General features: G+C 39.4%; 1 protein-coding gene, 1 non-coding gene and 1 pseudogene across 4 annotated transcripts in view; 2 read left to right on the forward strand and 1 right to left on the reverse strand.

Moving 5' to 3' along the window:
• Positions 1–3,462: 3,462 nt before the first annotated feature.
• Positions 3,463–3,544, reverse strand: Trnas-gcu. The gene has a single exon. It is a non-coding gene; the product is annotated as a tRNA-Ser (tRNA).
• A 320-nt stretch (positions 3,545–3,864) lies between these two features.
• The window catches only part of Casc5 (cancer susceptibility candidate 5), a 62,638-nt gene continuing 45,618 nt past the window's right edge, over positions 3,865–20,884 (forward strand). Inside the window, exons 1-6 of one of the 3 annotated variants that reach the window (XM_005381252.2) lie at positions 3,865–3,983; positions 5,297–5,405; positions 9,003–9,054; positions 15,108–15,147; positions 16,224–16,283; positions 17,374–17,435. In XM_005381252.2, coding sequence (XP_005381309.1) covers positions 9,020–9,054; positions 15,108–15,147; positions 16,224–16,283; positions 17,374–17,435 — 197 coding nt within the window. In that variant the 5' untranslated portion in view covers positions 3,865–3,983; positions 5,297–5,405; positions 9,003–9,019. The other 2 variants (XM_005381250.2, XM_005381251.1) reach the window with 2 other exon arrangements.
• LOC102025682 lies at positions 10,806–13,661 on the forward strand (annotated as a pseudogene).

Genomic DNA, 20,884 nt, shown 5'->3' on the forward strand with positions numbered 1-20,884 from the left:
TGCGGATCTCTAGAGAGCTTATGGGATTGCTGGGCAATTTCAATACAGCCTGGCTGCTGGGGAAATACTCAGATGGCATCTACATGGTGTACAAGTCAAGAGAGAGGCAAGAGATGGTACAGAGACAGGCGAGGGAGATGGAGGGAGCTGTAGATTGCAAGGCTAGGTGAGAGAGGGCTGCTGATGAGGATGAGCAGGAGCCAGCCACAGACAGGCTGGACAGCAGAGGGCAGAGGCCTGTCTCAGCTGGGGCGTAGGGACAGCATCTTGGGGTGCAGTGGAGACAGACCAGTTCTCCTTCAGGGAAGGGTGAGATTAGGGTCCCCAAGGTGATCTCAAAAGGTTCTGCCTGTGTGGTGGTGCTTGCTGTAGGCCCACACCGTGGGAGGCTGAGGTAGGAGACTGCAAGTTAGAGCCCAGCTTGAGTGATTTAGTAATTTAGTGAGACCCTGTCTCAAACCAGCCAACCAACCAACCAACCAAAGAACGGGCATGGTGGCAAGTGCCTGTAATCTGAGGATCTTTGCAAGTTCATGGGCAGCCTGGGCTCTGTAGTGAGTTCAAGGCCAGCCTGAACTACACAGCGATACCCTGTCTCAAAAAAAAGCCCAGTCAAAAATAAATAAATAAATAAACTTAAAGAATTGAAGGGAGCAGGTTGGAAATGTATCTCAGTATAAAGACCTGGGTTCAACCCCTAGAATAATAATAATAAAATAAGAATGGCTCTTAATCTTTTCTGTAACCCAGACCCCTTTGGCAGTCTGGTGAAGCCTATGTAACTTGTCTCAGGAAGTTGTTTGGTTTTTGTTTTGCTTTGTTTTTGCAGTACTGGGGGTTGAGCCCAGGTTGTTGCACATGGTAGGCAAGCGCTCTATCCCTGAGCTACATCTCCAGGAAAGGGTTGCTTATAAATCCATAAAACTATGTTGAAATACAAAAGCAATGGAGTATACCACGATATAACTATCAATATGTTTTTAAATTTTGCATTACAATAATGTGATTTATGTATTTCTTCATGAACACGTAACATCACAAGAGCTAATAGTAGGTCTACTAATTACCATAGTTTCGAAGTGATGAGTATTGTCTTTCTCTGTTTTCAGTTACTATAACCAAAATCCTAAAACTTGGTAATTTTTAATTAATTAATTTATTTTTGATGGTGGTGATGGTACTGGAGTTTGACCTCAGGGGTTTTGCACAGAGCTATATCTCCAGCCCTTCTTTTAATTTTTAATTTTGAGACAGGTTCTCACTAACTCGCTAAGTTACCCAGGCGGGGCTCAGACTTTTAATCCTCCTGCCTTAGCCTCTAAGTGCTGGAAACACAGGTGTATACCACCACACCTGGGTGAGACTGGGTAATTCATAAAGAATAGAGGTTTATTTGGTTCCAGTTCTAGACGCTGAGAAATCTGCTGAGGGTTTTTCTTGATATGCAGTAATATGGTGGAAGGGCCAGACAGAGCACACCTGCCAGAGAGAAGTGACTTTTTATGACAGAACCAACCCTATGGCAATCTGGTAACAGTGAGGATTTCATTCATTCATGAAGGTGCTGCCTCACCTTCCAAGGTCCCAACTCTTAACACTGCTGTATGGGGACCAGGTTTCCACCACACAAACTTTGGGGAACACATTCAAATCATGAAATGGTAATAGTACTGTGATATACAAATATCTGATTTTTATTGGTGACAAAGTAAGGTTAAAATTACTGTAGTTTGTCGCTTATCTTTATGAAGGAAATACTTTTTTAAAAAAAAGTGAAGGAAATACTTTCAATGAGAGCATGAAAATCAGGGTATAATCTTTTTTCTCAGTCAAATAGCCACTAGCCAGACACGATAGTGCATGCCTGTAAGCCCAGCATTTGGGAAGGTGAGGCAAGAGGATTGCTGTGAGTTCAAGGCTAACCTGAAGTACATAATGTAACAACAATAACAAAAAGTGGATCACAAGTTTAAGCTCCTCCTGGGAAACTTAATGACTTAACTTAGTGAGACCCTGTCTCAAAATTTAAAAAAATTTAAGCAGCAGTGTGTGCATATGTGGGGCGGGGCACTGCGTTGTCCTTCAGTACAAGGCCTTGTGTTCAGTCTCCAGAATCAAAACAAAAACCCCACTGTTCTACCCACTGACCCCTTAGGAATGTGTGGGACGTGAACCCTTCCTAGCAGCAGCAAACAGAATGAATTGGAGAGCCAGGCTGAAGACAGGCGACCTAAAAAGTCCTCAGCCAATGAAAGTATCAACATTTCCAGGGGATCTGGATCTAAGAGGGGACCCAGTGGAGTCAGCAGACAAGCGCTGCCACCTCTTACCCTCCCCAAACCTTGCAGAGGCAGCTGTCTTGTGCTGAGTTTTGCAGGACTGTGCTGCAGGACACTTCAAGGGAGACAGAGGCTATAAACCAGCACTGCAAGTGAATGATGAGGGACCATGTCGGATGGCAGTTCAGCAGCACGAGAGTCCGATGGATCTGAGCTCCAGTCTCCTTTCTGCAACTTAGGAATTGTACAACCTTGGGCAAGTTAATCTTTCAGTGTCTTCATCTGTGGAGTGGAGAAGTAATATCTACCACAATCACAGGATTGTGGTGGGTTATAGTGATGTAACTCATGGAATACCTGTGGTGCCTGTAGATAAGGGCTGGATAAATAAAGCAGTAAAGTGGGAGTTGAATGACTCTGCCTCAGTAAACTGGCAAGAGGGAATCTTCTCTTTTCCGGCTCCGCCTTCCCAGGTGGAATCGAGGAGAGGACTTAACGCCCCTTGCAGACCTCTGGGAAGGAGGCATGTTTCTGGTCATCTTCAATCTCTGGTTTCTTTTTCTTTTTCTTTTTCTTTTTTTGAGACAGGGTCTCACTGTGTAGTTAAGGCTGGCCTTAAACTCACATGTATCCCAAGGTAGCCTCCTACTTATGGTTATCCTCCTGCCTCAGTCTCCCGAGTGCTGGGATGGCTCTGGTTTTTAAATAGTACCAAGGCTTACAATTCATTCAACTCACCCTCCCCTTGGTACTGGGGAATTGAACCCAGGGATCTTCGCACTGAACTATATCCTTAGCCCTTTAATTTTTGAGACAGTCTTGCTAACTTTCTCAGGCCGATCTCGAACTTAAGATTTTCCTGTTCCAGTCTCCCGAGAAGCAAGGTCAACATCTTTTTAATGCTGCGTAGCGTATTCATTTCTTGAGTACCTGTAGCCTGGAAGAAAATCCCGAACTCTCCGTAGCTTTCGTAGTGAAACCTGGAGTTTTATAATCAAGACGCGTATTAAAAGCCTAGGGCAAGGGTCCGTAATAATGGAAACTTCTCAACTGGGAGCTAGACTATTTTACATTTGGTGAGACCAGCACCGGAACATGAAACCGAATACTGAATTATTTCTGATCTCCAAATAAATTTACATTCGTTGGTTATAAACCTGGGGGCAAAAAAGATTGTTGCAATCGACGAGGATGGGATTCGAACCCACGCGTGCAGAGCACAATGGATTAGCAGTCCATCGCCTTAACCACTCGGCCACCTCGTCCCCGAAGCCTTCCTCTTCCTGATAGCTATAGGGAGTGACACTAGTGGGATGTGACGCAATGTTGTGAAAGTCGCCATTTTGTACGGAAACCTTCGTATGATCACGACAGCAAATAATTGAAAGAAGATGGCTGCTCCCATGATGTGAGGAAGTCTGATTTAGGAGGGATGAAGAAAATTGGATAGAAAATGAGATAAGCTTGAAGGAAATTGAGCTGGCACAGAGGCTAGCAAAGAGCTTCAAGGCAAGGGACCTGAGGGGCGGGGCCATTGTGGCGTCTAAGGGGCGGGGCCGCCGCGTCGAGCGGCTGTGCGCATGCGTGCCAGCTGGGCGGTTAGATTTGAATACTTCACTGAGGCTGACTGGGTGTGGGGAAGGTGACGTCTTTTCCGAGGAGCGCGCGGACCCCGAAACAATTCGAGCTGGTGGGCTGCAGCGGGTAAGGAGCGGTGCCTTGCGTTCTGGACTTCTGGGCGGGCGTGGGTTTTGTCTGAGCCCTCGGAAAGTCCTTCTGTGGGAGGTGGGGAAGGCTCGGTGAGCCAGGCGGCCTTCGAAAGCGCCAGGCCCAAGGTGCTGTGGCGGCCGCGGGGCCGGGCTCGGCCGTCGACCCTCCGCTGGGCTGTGCCGGCCTTCCCTCGCGCCCTGGGCCGTCGGTCACCCTCCGTCGCGCCACCGCGCCATCTTCTGTCAAGGCTCCCGGCTTTTCTTCGCACCCCGCGGCTTGTCCCCGGGAGCTCGGGGCGTTTGTATTTCCGACGTGAAGTTTTCTGGGCTGTAAATGAAGTGACAGCGGTGAGCGATGTTTAAATTCTCGGCTCGCCATGGTTTATTTACAGCGTCGGGTCAGACTGCGCCATAGCAGCGCCGCAACTTTCTGGTTGTTCGCGGTATACCGTTAAAAAGTGCCACAAAGTAATTTTTAAAAATCTTCCTGCATTCATTATTCAGGGTCAGGTTAAAACCTGTTTTCTTGCTGTTTATTTAAATACTAGAATTGGAAAAAAAAATTATTGTTGATTGGAATTTTAAAGATAGTTTCTTTTTAAAGATAGCTTTATTAGGCGTTATCAGAGATGAAAGCTGTTGGATGAAGACCAAAGCAAAGGTTTACTCTAGATATTAAGATTGAAGTCAGTTTCATTTAGTGGAATCGGAACTGTCTTGTACCTAGGGCTCAGAGTGAATCCTTCAGAGTCCACCCCCCCCCCCCGCAATAGAGGTGTTCTCAGTCCAGAAAAGGAAATGGTTAATATATGCAAGTAACTGTAATACAAAATAGGCTAAATGGTAACACAGAGAAGGGAGAGCTGATTTCATGCTTTTGGCTATGGAGAATAAAGTCGCCTTCAGGGGATCACTTTTGAAGTGGAACATGGAGGGATGATTTACGGATGGGGAGTCAGTATGTTGTAAGACTTTGGAAATTAAAGATTAGGTTTCAAGCAGTAGAATTCTCCTTGACCATGTGCATAGCTGGAAATGTTTACAAGATGACAAATACATGTAAATTGAGGAAAAGTATTTGAAATGTTGGAATTAATTATGTATTTGATGGTAAATAAGAAACGAGACGGTGCTGACTGTAGCTATTGATAGTAGGATAGTGGTCTCCAATAGAACTTTCTGTGATAATGGTAATATTTTATATCCACATAGTCCAACACAGTGTCAGTTACCCACATGTGACTATTGAGTACCTGAAATGTAGTTATTGCGACCTGAATTTTAAATTGTGTTTCATTTTAATTACAGGTAAATGCTATATTGGACAGCACAGGCCCAGAGTCTATATCATTGGACACTGCAAAAATATTTGCTTTATAGATATTGGTAGTGTAAATTCAGGACAAAGAACCAGATAGTAAGTATTTCTGGCTTGGAAGGATACATGGTCACTGGCATGTTGTTCTGTTCTTATTTGCTTTGTTTTCTACAATCCACTAAAAATGTAAAAACTGCCCTTAGCTCAGGGTTGATTTGGCCCGGTGTTAGTGGTTTGCAGACCTCTGGGTTATTTTTATTTATTTATTTACTTATTGAGACAGGGTTTCACTATGTAGCCCAGGCTGGCTTCAAACTTATGGTGATCCTCCTGCCTCAGTCTCAGGGAATATAGTTATGCACCACCTGGCCCTCTGGGTTATTTAGACTAGTGGCTCTCAAACTTTCTTCCCTCAGGTGGCACCATTAAGCTAAAAGAAAGGCCTAATAGTTCCATTTATTAAGTAGATCCAAACAATATAGAATATTTATGGCCTAACAACTTAGTAGCCATTTTCTTAAAATGTGTGAATTGAAGGGAAAGACTGTTTTTGCTTTTTTCTTAAATAATCCTCAACAATTCAATACGTGTTAACTCTTAGACAGTGCACAACTTCTCAAAACTTGAAATCAGATTGTACAATGCCACTTTCATTTCCAAAACTACTTTGATAAAAAGTACTTGCTTTTATTTATACTGTCAATGATGTAATTCCACAATATGTTATTAAGGCTAATATTGTATGAGCAGTAGTGCCTGACAAATGTCAAGAATGGCTGTATGTGTAGGATGGTGGCACGCACCTATAATCCCATCTACTCTGGAATTGAGTCAAGAGTATTGCAAATTCAGTGACAACCCAGGAAAGTTAATGACATCCTATTTCAAAATGAAAAGGGCTGAGGATGTAACTTGGTGTTAGAGTGACCCTGAGGTTAAGCCCTCGTACTGGTGAGATTGGGAGTGGGAGAAAAGAATGGCAGTGTGTCTCAGAAACTTAAAATATCCAAATACCTCTAGTATGCTACAGTACTCCTAGATACCAGGTGCATGGTTTTGGAGTCAATCGATCATCAGTTAGTATGGCAGGAATCAAGAGTTCAGTCATGACAGAGTTTTATAAATGAGATTTAGCATATTAGTGTGAGGTTTCTTTTTTTTTTGTTTTGTTTTTGGTTTTTTTTCTGGTACCGGGGATTGATCTCACAACCTTGCACTTGCCAGGCAGGCGCTATGCCACTGAGCTAAATCCCCAGCCCCTGAGGTTTCTTATTTTGGTTGAAGATGGAACTTAGTTATGCAGTAAGTAAAATATTAAGAAAGTGTGACTTAAGCTTTGAATCTCATCAGTTACTTAAGTGCTAATTGGTCTGTAGGCAAGACAGAAATGATGCAGTTATTCCAATGTTTAGGTGACCTTGAGGTAATAGTAATTTTTTTCCTGTGGATTTTGAGTATGTGGACTGAGTTTGAAAGTATTTGCAAAGGAGACAAAATTATGTAAACTGGGCTGGGGTTGGTGGTACATACCTTGAAAGCTCAGCTACTAGGCAGTGTGAGATTCGAACTCAGGACCTTGTAATTGCCAGGCAGGCGCTTGTGCTGCTGCACTATATCCCAGGCCAATAAATTTTTCTTTTTTGTACTGGTAATCAAACTTGGGACCTTGCACTTGTACCGCTGAGCTATATCCCCAGCCCTAAAATGTTTTTTAAAAGGTCTGGGGATGTAGCTCAGTGATGACTGTTTGCCTAACATTCATAAAACCCTGGAATCAATTCCCAGTACAAAAATAAAAAGCAAGTTGATAATTATAAAGGCAACTTTATTTTATTTTTAATTATGGTTCTGGAAATCAAACCCAGAGCTCTATGTATACCAAGTACACGCTTTACCACTAAACTACATTCCCAGCCCAGGTAACTTAAAATAATTATTAAATTACTCATCCATCGGTATATTATTGAGCTTCTGCTGTTTACAAAGTACAGTACTGCTAGGCTATAACAGTGAACATGACACATATCAGCTCTATTCCTATAACTTATTAGTGGGGAAAGTTTGGGGAGATGGCAGAAATAATTCATTTATATGGCACAATTTTATTTTTTGTGTTTGTTTGTTTGTTTGTTTTTCTGCTGGTGGCAAGAATCGAACTCACGACCTTGTGCTTGCCAGGCAGGCGCTTTGCCACTGAGCTAAATCCCCAGCCCCTAGAACTTTATAGTTCTGGTAGTGCTACAGAGGAGACATATGCAGTGCTACCAAGAGTGCTTTGCTTGCCTTTCTTGCCAAGGGAGAATAGCAAATGTAAATGTATAAATGTATTGGTTTATGAATACCAATTCTGTGTACACAGAAATTGAAAGGCTAGTATAGCCAGCATAATTAACGAGGAAAACAGTGGTGAGAGATGAAGTCTGAGAGACAAGCAGGGACCAGATTCTGTAGAACTTTGTAGATCCTGATAAAGATGCAAACCTTTGAAAGATTAAGTAGGCAATGTCTTAACTTTCATTTATGCTTTAATAAGATAACTAGCTGGTGTGTAGAGAAAGGATTGTAGAGGAATAAGAATGAAAACAGGGATACCAGGGGGGTATATATTACAGTATTCTATAAGAGATCATGGCAACCTGAACTGAGGGGTGGTACTCAAGATAAAAATTAATGGAATGAGTGAGGGTCATATGTATTGCTTGATTTTAGAAGGAAAGTTTTCAGTTTAACCATTAAGCTGATGTTTGTTATTGGTCCCCCCCACCCCCGGCTGGCAGGTGCTGTGCCGCTGAGCTAAATCCCTAGCCCTTGTTATTGGTTCTTAAAAATACTGTTAAGCCAGGCATGGTGGCTCACGCCTGTAATCCCAGCATTTATAATCCCAGCACTCAGAAGGCTGAGGCAGGAGGATCCTTCCAAGTTCGAGGCCAGCCTACGCTACAAGGTGAACTCAAGGGCAGCCTGAATTGCATAGTGAGACCCTGTCTCAAAAAGACTAAATAAATAAATAAAATAAAATAAAATAAAATAAAAATACTGTTAACTATTATTGGTGAAAAAGCTAATAACAGTTAGATAAAAACTTCTAGTTACTTTTCTTTTAATCTGCAGTGACATTTTTTTCTTATCCTGAAGTGTGGGTCTAGAGTTTACACATTAAGGGAAAATCTATAGAACTTATGGGTACATAGGAGCTGAGACTAGTTAAAAAAATTTCAGGTTATTCCTCTTCATGTTCTTTTTAAGGCAAATTCTTATTGATTAGAATTTTAATCATAATTAGCTGCACTATTTTTATCTCTTTTTTTACTGAGTACTTATTCAGTTTTTAAAAGATAAATATGTGTATGATACAAATCTACCATTTTAAATATCTAACTTGTATTTCAGGGTTGAATTATAATGTCCATAAGCTCTTATGAAGTACACAAAATTTTATTTGTCCCAGTAAAGTACATATCATTCTATTCACAGCTCTTATCTTGAATATGAAAATTTTCTAAGAGTATTAACACAGTAGTTTAATGAATTCCTTTAAATAGTTCCTGGCTTAGAGCTTACACTTTAGCTATTATCTTTCTTATTTTTGGTCTTCTCTTAGAAGGTAACCCTAAAATCACAACTGTGTTCTTAATTTCTTCATAGATTATATATTCCTTCTTTCTCACCTTTTCTAATATTGTGTATTTGTTACAGAAAAGTTTTCTTCAAAAATGGATGGAATGTCTTCAGAGGCCAATGAAGAAAAGTAAGTTCATTAAGTGCAGCTAGAAATATTATACTTGCAAGTCATGGTGGCACACACTTCTAATCAGCATTCAGGAGGCTGAGGGAATAGAATCTTGAGTTCCAGGCCATCCTGGCCTACCAAGTGAGTCTCTATCTCAAAGAGAAAAAAAAAAGTTAAACTGTCAGAGAAAGATACTTTTCCAACTGATAAGAATTATCAATAACTTCTAAAATCTTTTTTCATTATGTCCCAGGGAAAAGAAGTAAATGTTACGAAGTAATAACCTCATTTGTCATCTTTGTATAAATTCTTTTGGAGTCAAAACCTAGAGAAACTTTAAACGTTACCTGCCATCTCTTAGTTTAAAGATGAGAAAACTGAGGCCCAGGGAAATGAAATGATTTGTCTAAAGCTGGGATTCCCAACCAGCAAACTGTTTGTGGGCTATAGACCTATATTTGGTCTATACATTTTCATTAATTTTTGAATTAGTTTCCAAAATTACAAAATCTCCAGATTTCATAAAATAATTAGATTTTCAGCTTCTCTTGAAAAATGCATTTTAGCCAAGTATGGTGACCTATACCTTTAATCCCAGTACTTGGAAGGCTGAGGCAGGAGGATCACTGTGAGTTCCAGGCCAGCCTGCACTACAAAGCAGGACCCCCATCTCCCAAAACAAACCAATTTTAGCAATTCTGGGCTCATATATTACTTTTTTTTTTTGTACCAGGAATTAAACTCAGGACCTCACACTTGCCAGGCAGGTGCTACGCCACTGAGCTACATCCCCAGCCCTCATGTATTACTTTGAACAGCTCACTGGAACTGGCTAATGACTGTGATCTTTAGCCCAGCCAGGAATTCTCCAAGTCATTAAAGTCTCCATACTACCTTTCTTACTCCTAACAAATTACCTATTTCACCTTATGGGCATTTATATTTTCAAAGCCTGGTCTAAAAATCACAGTCCTAAGACCAGAGCTAGAATCTCTTGATTTGTAGCCCATTTGTATTATACCTCACTAAATTTGGTAAATTATGTTGTACAGACTGTTACTCAAAACAGAGTTGCCTGGCACTTAACAGAGACTCCTGAATGAATAAGAAAGTTAATATCCTCCCGCTTTGAACCAGACCCCCTTGCTGCAACAGCTAGGGGAAGGAGTGAGGCTAAAAACAAGAAAAGAACATGTATGCAGATATAATTGCAGATCTTCAAAGCAAACGTAGACATTGAAAAAAGCGACTAATAGCTCACAGTATAGTTTACAACTACTGGAGGGCCAAAATGAGTTGCAGAATTGAATCAATTGGATAAATAATGAAATGAACACTATGACTGACTTTTTTTTTTTTTTTTTGGCGGTACTGGGCATTGAACTCACGACCTTGCACTTGCCAGGCAGGTGCTTATACCCCTGAGCTATATCCCCAGCCCTATAACTGACAATTATAAACAAGAAAAATATGCTCTTCAGAGAGCGGTTGAACTCAAGAGTCAAATGTTAAGCTGGGCATGGTGATGCATGCCTGTAATTTCAGCGCTTGGGAGGCTGAGGCAGGAGAATCAATGAGAATTGGAGATCAGCCTGGGCTTGAGTGGAATGTTAGGAAGCTTGAGCTGTGAACGTGAAGCCATTGAACAACAGCAATCTGGGCATGGTGGCACATGCCTATAATCTCAGCAATTGGAAGGCTGACGCTGGAGGATCGTTATGAGTTCGAGACCAGCCTGAACCATATAGTGAGACCCTCTCTCCAAACAAATGAGCATTAAACAGCAACAGAAAATGCAGCAAGAGCCATTAGAAGAACAACTGAGTAGAAGCCATGGGCAGGGAGTAAATGAAACTAAAAAATATTTTAGAAAAAAACTGAAAACAGATAAAGCTAGGATTAGTGAAAAGCGGTTGCAGCACAAAGATCACCAGAAAGAAGTCCTCTGAAATCAGGAAATACAGATAATGTCTGAGTGTGTAAGTGAAAGCATGTTTTCAGAGATACTGGCTCTTCAGATTGAACTGACTGAAATGGAAAGCATGAAGGCCACTGTTAGAGAAGTGAATGAACTACATCAGACAGGAGCAAGTAGAAAGTCTTAAAACTAACTTAATGCGCCAGGTAGACTGGCCTAGGGAAGAGAAAAAAAAGCAGGAAAAAGATGCAGTTTCTTACTACAAGTCTTGAAAGCTTCTGTAGAAAAGCAAGATCTTCAAGTGCAATTGAGTCAGTCACTCCAGCAAACGTGGGATACCAGTAGTAAAGGCAACTCTTTGCAGAAGTGGAAGATAGAGGGCAGCAATGGAATGCTAGCTTATCACTATGAAAGTCAAGTACATATCAGTCACTACAGAAGCAAAATGCGGGGCTGGGGATTTAGCTCAGCGGCAAAAGCACCTGCCTGGCAAGTGCAAGGTCATGAGTTCGGTTCCTGGTACCGAGAAAAACCAAAAAAAAAAAAAAAAAAGAAGCAAAATGCATTCAATAGAGAACAAATGCAAAGAATGAAGTTACACATTGTCACACTACTGCAGATGAAAGGTTCTCAAACTGAATTTGTGCAGCAGGAATGGTTGTTTGCCATGTTGGAGCAGAAGAATGGTAAAATAAAACATCTTTTAGGTGAAATTAGAAATCTGAGAAGTTTACAAATTTATATGAAAGTATGGAATCTAAGGCTTTCATACCTGCCAATTCTGGTGCTCTGGAAGATAATACCTATCTACTATATATAGATTTTTTTCAGCTAAAATTTGATAACTTTAAAAAAATGAAAGTACCAAAGGTGAATTGTCTATACCGTGAGTGAAAACTTTATTTGAGAGCCCGCAGGCCTTGGTTATTGAGCAAAAAGTTTTTGCAAATGAAAGCACTCTCCAGCTTTCAGAAAGTAAAAATGTGAAAATTAGAGCTAAACTAAATGAATTAAAACTAAAGTATGAACCCGAAGAGAAGACTGAAATGTCTGTGTTATCGGGTAGTGTGCTTTTTTTGTGTGTGTGTGGGGGGGAGTTTCTGGTACCGGGAATCAAACTCACAACCTCGAGGTAGATTGCTTTTAAAAGTGGCCCACCAACTAAATGTTGCTGGGTTCTGGGTTGCTCACTTCTCCTTCTGGAGTTAGATTCCAGGTTCTTTTCATCTTGAACAAAGAATTGAAGAAAATGAGCAAAAAGCAGTGGCAATATTTATTTAAGAAAGCAGAAGTGAAGAGTTGGGGAGAAACTGGCTCTGTAGAGTGAGCTTGGGTGAGTAATGAGAAAAGGAGGGTAAGAACAAGATAAAAGTACACACTGTGTTTGGGAAATGCAGCATGGGCTATTGTGGTTATGGTAGCAAACTCTTCATGGTGTTGGTGTACCTTTTATGCTGTTCAAATCTCAAGGAAACTCTCAAAAATTTCTACATGAAGGTCCTGAGAAGGCGTGCTAGGATCCCACACCTCAGGCTATCAGGTCTAGGCCGTACCATTGAAAACCTACTTGAGTTCCTGTGAAAAGTCCATGTTCAGGGCTTTGGAAAATGCTCTATACGTGTGCCTGGGATCTTGTAATTAGCAGGTCATACCTACTTCCCCAGCCAGCTTTGCCACACCCTACTTTCTTATCTCATCTGTATTCAAAAAGAGATGTGAGGTGCTGCTACTTGTGCATATAACCACCCCTAAAGACATAGGGCCAAGCTGGTCATAGCGGTGCAAACCTGTAATCACAGCACTCAGGAGGCTGAGGCAGGAGGATCACTGCAAATTTGAGGTCAACTTGGACTACACAGTGAGTTCAAGGACAGCCTGAACTACAGAGCAAGACTGTGTCTCAAAAAACAAACAAACAAAAAAATGTGCCAGCAATTCTGAAGTGGAAGAAGTTGCTAGATTCTCACCTCAGAAGGAGCAGGCATAATCTTGTCCTGGGGGCTGGAGATTTAGCTCAGCGGCACAGCGCTTGCCTGGCAAGCGTGAGGTTGTGAGTTCGATTCCCGGTACTGGAAAAACAAACAAACAAAAAAATGAACCTGTCCTAACAGTGAGAAGATAGCAACTTGCATTTAGAAAAATCAATTTCTACAAAAGCTCACAGCCACTTTTTCTCCTCACAAAAATCTGCCATTGGATATGTAGCCAAAGAAGGGAAACAAAATGTATGAAGCTCATAGATATTCCAGGTAATATAAAGCCTACCTACCTGAAAGAAGTGGAAATGCCTCCTGCTCTCCCAAGTTAATTACTGAATCAAAGCCTCAGACAAAAGTTAAAGAAGGAAAAAAAACTGCAAGCAAATTGGGAAAGGAACCTTCTAAGAAATAACACCCTATTCCAGTGGTAGTGAGCCTATGGCATGCTTGCTGCAGTGGGCACACAGAGCCCTCTGTCAGCATGCAAGCCAAGTTGACCCAGCACTCAAAGATTGGATAGAAGTTATTTTTTTCTAAACTATAATTTCATTATTCAGGTTTAATTGCAGTGTTGGTGCTTTGTACACTTGGTCTCTAAAAGGTTCACTATCATTGCATTCAATATGTGTCCTTCAAATCAACTCCAGGGACCTAGTGCCCTCAGTTGTAAAGATTTCTCTTTGATAAAAGTGAACTACTACCCGCTCAAAGGTCACTCTGAGGCTTAGCTAAGATTGTCATTATCTGAAGGATACTACCTTGCAGATTATTGGCACCTACCCATTCCTCCAAATTTGGGCATTTTCATACTTTTTTGATAAGAGGCTCAGAATTTTCCAGGTGTGGTGGCACATTCCTATAATCCTAGTACAGGGATGCTGAGGCAGGAGGGTTGGCTGGAGTTTGAGGCCAGCCTGAACTACAAACAGTCAAGCAACAAATACAAAAGTGTTCCAAAATTTGATTGTGATTCTAACCTGGAGAGATTCTTAATTGATGACCCTTCATGGAGCTTCTATGAATCACAGTAAATAAAGTGTTAACAGAGGGAAAATGTTATAATTAATATAAATCTATTGGCTGCTTTGGATTTGGATTTTTTTCAAAATAGTGTCTCATTATGTAGTTCAGGGTAGCCTTGAACTCACTGTGTAGCCTAGCTGAGCCTCTCAAGTGTTGGGATTATAGGCATATACTAGCATGCCTGACCTGTAGCTGTATTTTTTTTTTTCCCGGTACTGGGAATCAAACTCAACCTTGCGCTTGCCAGGCAGGCGCTGTGCCACTGAGCTAAATACCCAGCCCAGTAGCTGGATTTTTAAAGTGATGTGAACACTTAAGTAACCTACCTTCCAAGCCATATATTTGAAAAGAGAACACTGAAATAATCATATGTACTTCTTATTGTTAGTTTTTTACTCTGTTGTAAAAATAGAAAATTTGGTTTAAAAATATATATTGTTACATAGAACTTTGTCCATATTTAAAGCACCTATTTTTTATATTCATGTACATGACTTAGACTTTAGGAGCCTAGCATGTGAAACAAATAATTTTGAAATTTAAAATAAAGTTGCAGTAATTTCTTTTAAAAAGCCAATCTTGTAGTAAACAATTTTTTTTTTTTTTTTTTTTTTTTTGAGACAAGGTCTCACTATATAGTTCAGGCAGGCCTTGAACTCCCTATGTAGCCTATGCTTACCATGAACTTGAGGTGATCCTTGTGCCTCAGCCTCCCGAGTGCTGGGATTATAGGTGTGCACCACCACGTCCAGCCCAAATGTATATTTTAAAACACTGAGTTTGCCTGGTATGGTGGTGCACTTGTAATTATAGCTACTTGGGTGGCTGAGGCAGGAGTATCTTAAGTTTGGGGCCAGCCTGGCAATTTAGCAAGACCTTGTCTCAAAATAAAATTAAAAACAGGCCTGGGTTTATAAATCAGTGGTAGAATACTTGTTTAGCATGTGCAAAACTCTTGAGTTTAATCCCTGCAACTGCAAAAACAAATAAAACAAAGTGAAAAACACAGCATTGAATTCCTAAGTGCTGAATTTGAAGTCTTGCGCCAGAATACAAGTGGTGGTGGCCAGAATACTAAGTGAAAGTGATGATGGCTTTTGAAAATTCAATCTTTTACCTATGTATACATAGTTCTTTTTTCCTCTTTTCAGTGATAATACAGAGAGAACTGTTAGAAGACGGCACTCCTCAGTAAGAAACATTTTAATTATTAATTCTTACCTTTGGTAGAATAATGACTGTATACCACAGTAATTTTGAATGGTTTCCCCTTTAACCCCTTCCCTATTATTCTCTCTATAAAGACTCAAATATTTAACCTGGTTACCCAATTCTGTAAATATGTAAATTCTATAAAAATTCATATATTATGAATTTTAGTATAACTCAATGAATCTTATGCTATTTAAATTATACTTTAATAAAGCTGTTTAAAACTATATTTAACCTAGTGTACAAAGCTGTTGCAAGACACAATAATCCAATCAAACTGATTTAAGCATAAAATGTATATTGGGTTATAAGACTGAAAAAATCATAGAGACAGATGGCTATAGACACCACTTTCTGACCAGGGGTTCCTACAATGTTACCCTACTAGGATTTCCTTTCTTTTTCTATTGACTATTTCTTTTGGGCAATCTGTTAGCAGACAGACTCTCTACTTGTGATTACTGTTGTACATCTGGTTGTCCCTATTTCAAAGTTCAAGTCCTATTTAAAAAACAGTATCTATTTCAAGATTTAAAAAAAAAAAGGTTCAGAACTGAATCCTTTTGGTATAGTTATCCTGATAGGGTCAAGTCTTTGTTCCTGAACCAATCATTTTTGATGAGCAAATAACAGATTGTTCTAGACAGGGCTACTAGAATTGGTATGGACCTTCACATAGACCACATGGGATGAGAGGAAGCAAAATAATCAGGGAGACACTTAGGAAGCTGAGGCAGGAGGATCGCTCTGTTCCAGGCCAGCCTGGCCTACAAAGTGAGTTTAAGGCTAGCCTGAATTGTATAGTGAAACCCTGTCTCAAAAAGATAAAAAAAACATAAACAAACTAAAACAAAATAAAAACCCAAAGTAATTAGGGACAAGACCAGGAAAAAGCAATTATTTAAATCTGCCACAAAATACTGAGCAATATGACTTTGAGGAGTTTCAGGGATTTTTATAGAAAGCTTTGCTTTCTCTTTATGGGATAACTTGAAATACTGATTATTAACAAATATGCCAGGTTTACTTGAATAATTCTTAATTATTACTTCTAGATTTTGAAACCCCCAAGGAGTCCTCTTCAGGACCTCAGAAGTGGGAATGAAACAGTTCAGGTAAGTAGTATAAATACTTTATAGATTACTATTTTCAAAGTGTTATTTTTAATTAGGAGTTTTATTAGCTATATGAAGACATAGCATCATACATGATTCCTGTTTGAATAAGCATTCTCTGATCTTCAGTTCAAAATCCGAACATGTACAGGCTGGGAATGTAGCCTGGTAGTCAAATGGTTGCCTACCATGTGCGAAGTCCTAAGTTGATCCCAAGCACAGGGGAAAAAAAATCCAAAAACTTGACTGTGCTGGGGCTGGGGATTTAGCTCAGTGGCACAGCGCTTGCCTGGCAAGTGCAACGTCGTGAGTTTGATTCCCAGTACCAGAAAAAGAACAAAAACTTGATTGTGCTGGTATTAATAATCTTTAAACCCTATTTTTCAGCCTTCTCTCTTGCCCCTTTCACACATATATCCCACCATTCCGTTGTTTAGTCTCCAAACAAGAGATAAGCTTCAAGCCTACAAGTACTTATACATGCTATGATCTCTGATATGGCCAGTCCTTCATTCTTTTTCCTCTTTCTTTCTTTCCTTTGGTACTAGAGATTGAACCTAAGGCCTTAATACTGAGCTACAGCTCCAGAATTTTTTAAAATTTTGAGACAGAGTGTTGCTAAGTCACTAAGTTGCCCAGACTGAGCTTGAATTTGTGATCCTCCTATCTCAGCCTCCCACAGTGCTGGAATTATAAGCATGTGCCACCATATCTGCTTTAAAATGTTTTCAGACATATCAAAAGGTAGAATTTTACAGTGAATCCTCATCTATTCATTAGCTAAATTCTACAATTAACATTTTATGTTGTACACATTTTACTATAATTAAAATTTTTAAAAGTCTTTATTATAATAAGATCACCATAATAGGTAACATATCATTTTTGTCCCCTCTCTTTCTTGCTTTGTTGTATCATATTGAACTCATTGAAAATCATAGTTATGTTCATTAAGTACTCTAAATTGGGATATTTTGGTAAATCATACCAAATTAATTTAGAAGAAGACTTGATCTCTGTATCTGGTACTCTGAAGAACTAATCCACAGTGGTTTCATTAAGAGGCATACCATATATTCTCTCCACCTAGGAATCCAATGCTTTGAGAAATAAGAAAAATTCTCGTCGAGTCAGCTTTGCAAATACTATCAAGTAAGTTGAAAGGAAAAAAATGTTACAGGTAATGCTTTTTTTCTGTCAAATCAAGTATGTTGACACTTGGATAAGGTGTTTGAATTAAAGAAACATTATTGTTATTTAAAAGGTTATTGGCCATTATGTTTAAAGGAGAAACATTGAGAAGATTTTTTTTAAACCATAAATAAAACAATGATATCTACTATCACCATTGTTAACATTGTATTTGAGGTACTAACCAACGAAAAGATAAGGAAGTTGGGGCTCTAGAAATGAAAAATATGGAAGTAAAACTATTGCTTTTTTCAGAATAAATGATTGTATATTCGAAAAAATCTGAGAATTTAAACTGAAATACTATCACAGATAATAGGTAGTATGATACAAAATTATATATGGAAATCAATATATTTCTTTTTTTTGAACCGGGAGTCAAACTTAGGACCTCATGCTTGTCACACAGGACCCATGCCACTGAGCTATACCCTCAGCCAATATATTTCTTATATAGAACTAACGAGGTAGAATATAGCTACATCTTTTTTCTATTATATTTTGTTGCTGTTATTATAATTCATCTGCTTCTGCTGTTGCTTCTTCCTCTTCCTGTCCTCTTTCTTCTTCCTCCTCTTCTTTGTGGTGCGGGGGATCAGATGCTAGGCAAGCACTCTACCACTGGGCTACATACCCAGCCTTACTGTAGTTCTTTGGTTTGTTTGTTTTTGTTTTTGTTTTTTTGAGACAGGGTCTCATTTATGTAGTTCAGGCTGCTCTTCAACTTACTATGTAGCCTAGGCAGTCCATCTGTGTCAGCATCCCAAGTGCTATCTTCTTGTCTCAGCGTTTCAAGTGCTGGGATTACAGGTGTGCATTCCACACCTGGTAGTTGTGTCTCTTTTGAGTTGCGAACTTTTGTACCTGGGATATGACTTTTCTCTTATATCCCCATATAATACAGATATATGAAAAAAACATTTAAAAAAAATTTAGAATTAGAGGGAATTTATGGAGACCCTTCAAACCCTTCATTTTATAAATAAGATAGTTAAGACTAGCCAGGTATGATGGGATACATGTGTAATCTCAGCACTCAGGAGGCTGAGGCAGGAAGATTGCCATGAGTTCAAGGCCAGCCTGAACTACATAGTGAAACCCTGTCTCAACAAACAAACAAAAAGATAGTTAAGGCCAGATAGGTGATTCGACTTTCCCAAAAGAATATAAAAACCAACATTAAAAAAAATCCATAATCTTTCTATGTACCAATAATGAACTAGCCAAGGAAGAAATCAGGAAAACAATTCAATTTGGAATAACTAAAAAAAAAAAAAAAAAACCCTATACATTTACCTAATCAAGATCTTTCAAGACCTCTACAGTGAGAATTACAGAGCACTGAAGAAAGAACAGTAGAAGATGAAAAGACCTCCTATGTTCATGGATCAGCAGAATTAATATTGTTAAAATGGCCATATCACCAGGTGTGGTGGCACATACCTGTAGTCTCAGCACTCAGAAGTCTGAGGAAGGAGGATTATTGTGGTTCAAGGCTACCCTAGGCTACATAGTCGGTTTAAGACTAGTGTGAGCTACATAGACCTTGTCTCCCCCTCAAAAAAAAAAAAAATCCTGTTACTAAAAGTGATCTACAAATTCAGAGCAATCCTCATAAAAATTCCAATGACATTCCTCACAGAACTAGAAAAAACAACCCTAAAATTTATCTGTAAACACGAAAGACTCAGAATAGCCAAAGCAAATCCTAAGCAAAAAGAACAAGGCTGGAGGTATCATAATGTTTGATTTCAAATTATACTACAAAGCCATAGTCACAAAAATAGTATGGTATTGGCTCAAAAATAAACAGAGCAATGGAATAGAGAACATAGAAATAAACACAGGCAACTACGGCCATCTAATTATTTTTTTTGTTTTTGAGACAGGCTTTCACTATATAGTTCATGCTGGCCTTGAACTCCTTATGTAGTCCAGGCTAGCTTCAAACTCAGTGATCCTCCTGCCTCAGCCTGCCAAGTGCTAGGATTACAGATGTGTACCACCACACTCAGCTCTTGTCATCTGATTTTTGACAAAAGGACCAAAAACATATTGGAGAAAAGATAGCCTCTTTAGCAAATGGTGCTGGGATATTGAGGAGTAAAACTAGGTCCTTTTCTCTCAACCTATATAAAACTCAGTTCAAAATAAATCAAAATAAATCAAAGACTTGGATGTAACACCTGAAACATTGAAACTACTAGAAAAAAGCATATGAAAAACACTTGAAGTCATAGGCACAGGCAAAGACTTTCTGAATAGGACTCTAGTACTGCAGGAAATAACATCAGCAATCAACAAGTGGTACTACATCAGATGAAAAAGTTTCTGTATAACAAGAGAAACAGCCAACAGAATGAAGAGATAGCCTACAGAATGAGAGAAAAATCTTTGGTAGCTACTCTTTCAGCGAAAGATTCATATCTAAAATATATAAAGAACTCAAAGAATTTGACAACAAAAAAAACAGAGAGCCCAATTTTATCATTCAGTGGTCACTAGAGAAACATATCTTAGTATTTGTGCTGCCGAAGCGAACACTAGAGAAACAGATTGAGTGTAAGATATATAAACATAAAGATTTACAAAGTAGGCTTACACAGGTGTGGAAGAATGCAAAAAGGCTGGCGACTTGCTGGAGAGCTGAAGGATCCAGCCAAAGGTTGAAGGCCTGGAGCTCATTGTAGTGTCCCATGCGAGTTCATATCAGGAAGCCACAGTGTCCATGCTGGAAGCCAGCAGACAACCTCAAAGGTGAAGGTGAACACTGGAGTTCCTCCAAAGAAACAGAAGCGAGCCTTCCTTCTTCATTTCCCTTTTACTCTATTCAAGCTACAAGCTTATTGGTTGGTGCCACCTGTACCCGCAGTGGGTCTTCTGTCCTCAATACATCCTTTCAGCCACATCCAGAATTATGCTGATCCAGTTCAGTTAGCCGTTTCTTACTCAAGTTGACACAATCAGATAGCTATCACACCAATCAATTAATAGGCAAATGAACTGAATAGACACTTCTCAAAAGAAGTACAAGTGGTCAGTAAATGTATGAAAAAATGTTCTACATTTTTAGCCATAAGAAAGATGCAAATCTAAACTACATTTAAAAATTTTTGTTAGTATAAGATGATTACATTCATCTTGGGGAGCTGGTCCATATACATAACACATGTTAATTCTTTTTATGTCCCCTTCCCTTCTGTTCTCTTCCACCTAAACTACATTTAGCATCTATCTTAGCCCAGTTAAAATGGATATTATCAAGAATACAAAAATATGGGTGTGGAGGGAGATGAAAATGATAAAAATATATATGCATATGCAAAATTGCCAAAATGAAACCCAATAATCTGTATAACAAATAAAATAAAAGCAACAAGTCAAAACAAAAAAAGAATTTTTTTTTTTTT

Source organism: Chinchilla lanigera, unplaced genomic scaffold (genome assembly GCF_000276665.1).
Source record: "Chinchilla lanigera isolate Chin_1 unplaced genomic scaffold, ChiLan1.0 scaffold00015, whole genome shotgun sequence".
In the NCBI taxonomy this organism is placed as follows: domain Eukaryota; kingdom Metazoa; phylum Chordata; class Mammalia; order Rodentia; family Chinchillidae; genus Chinchilla; species Chinchilla lanigera.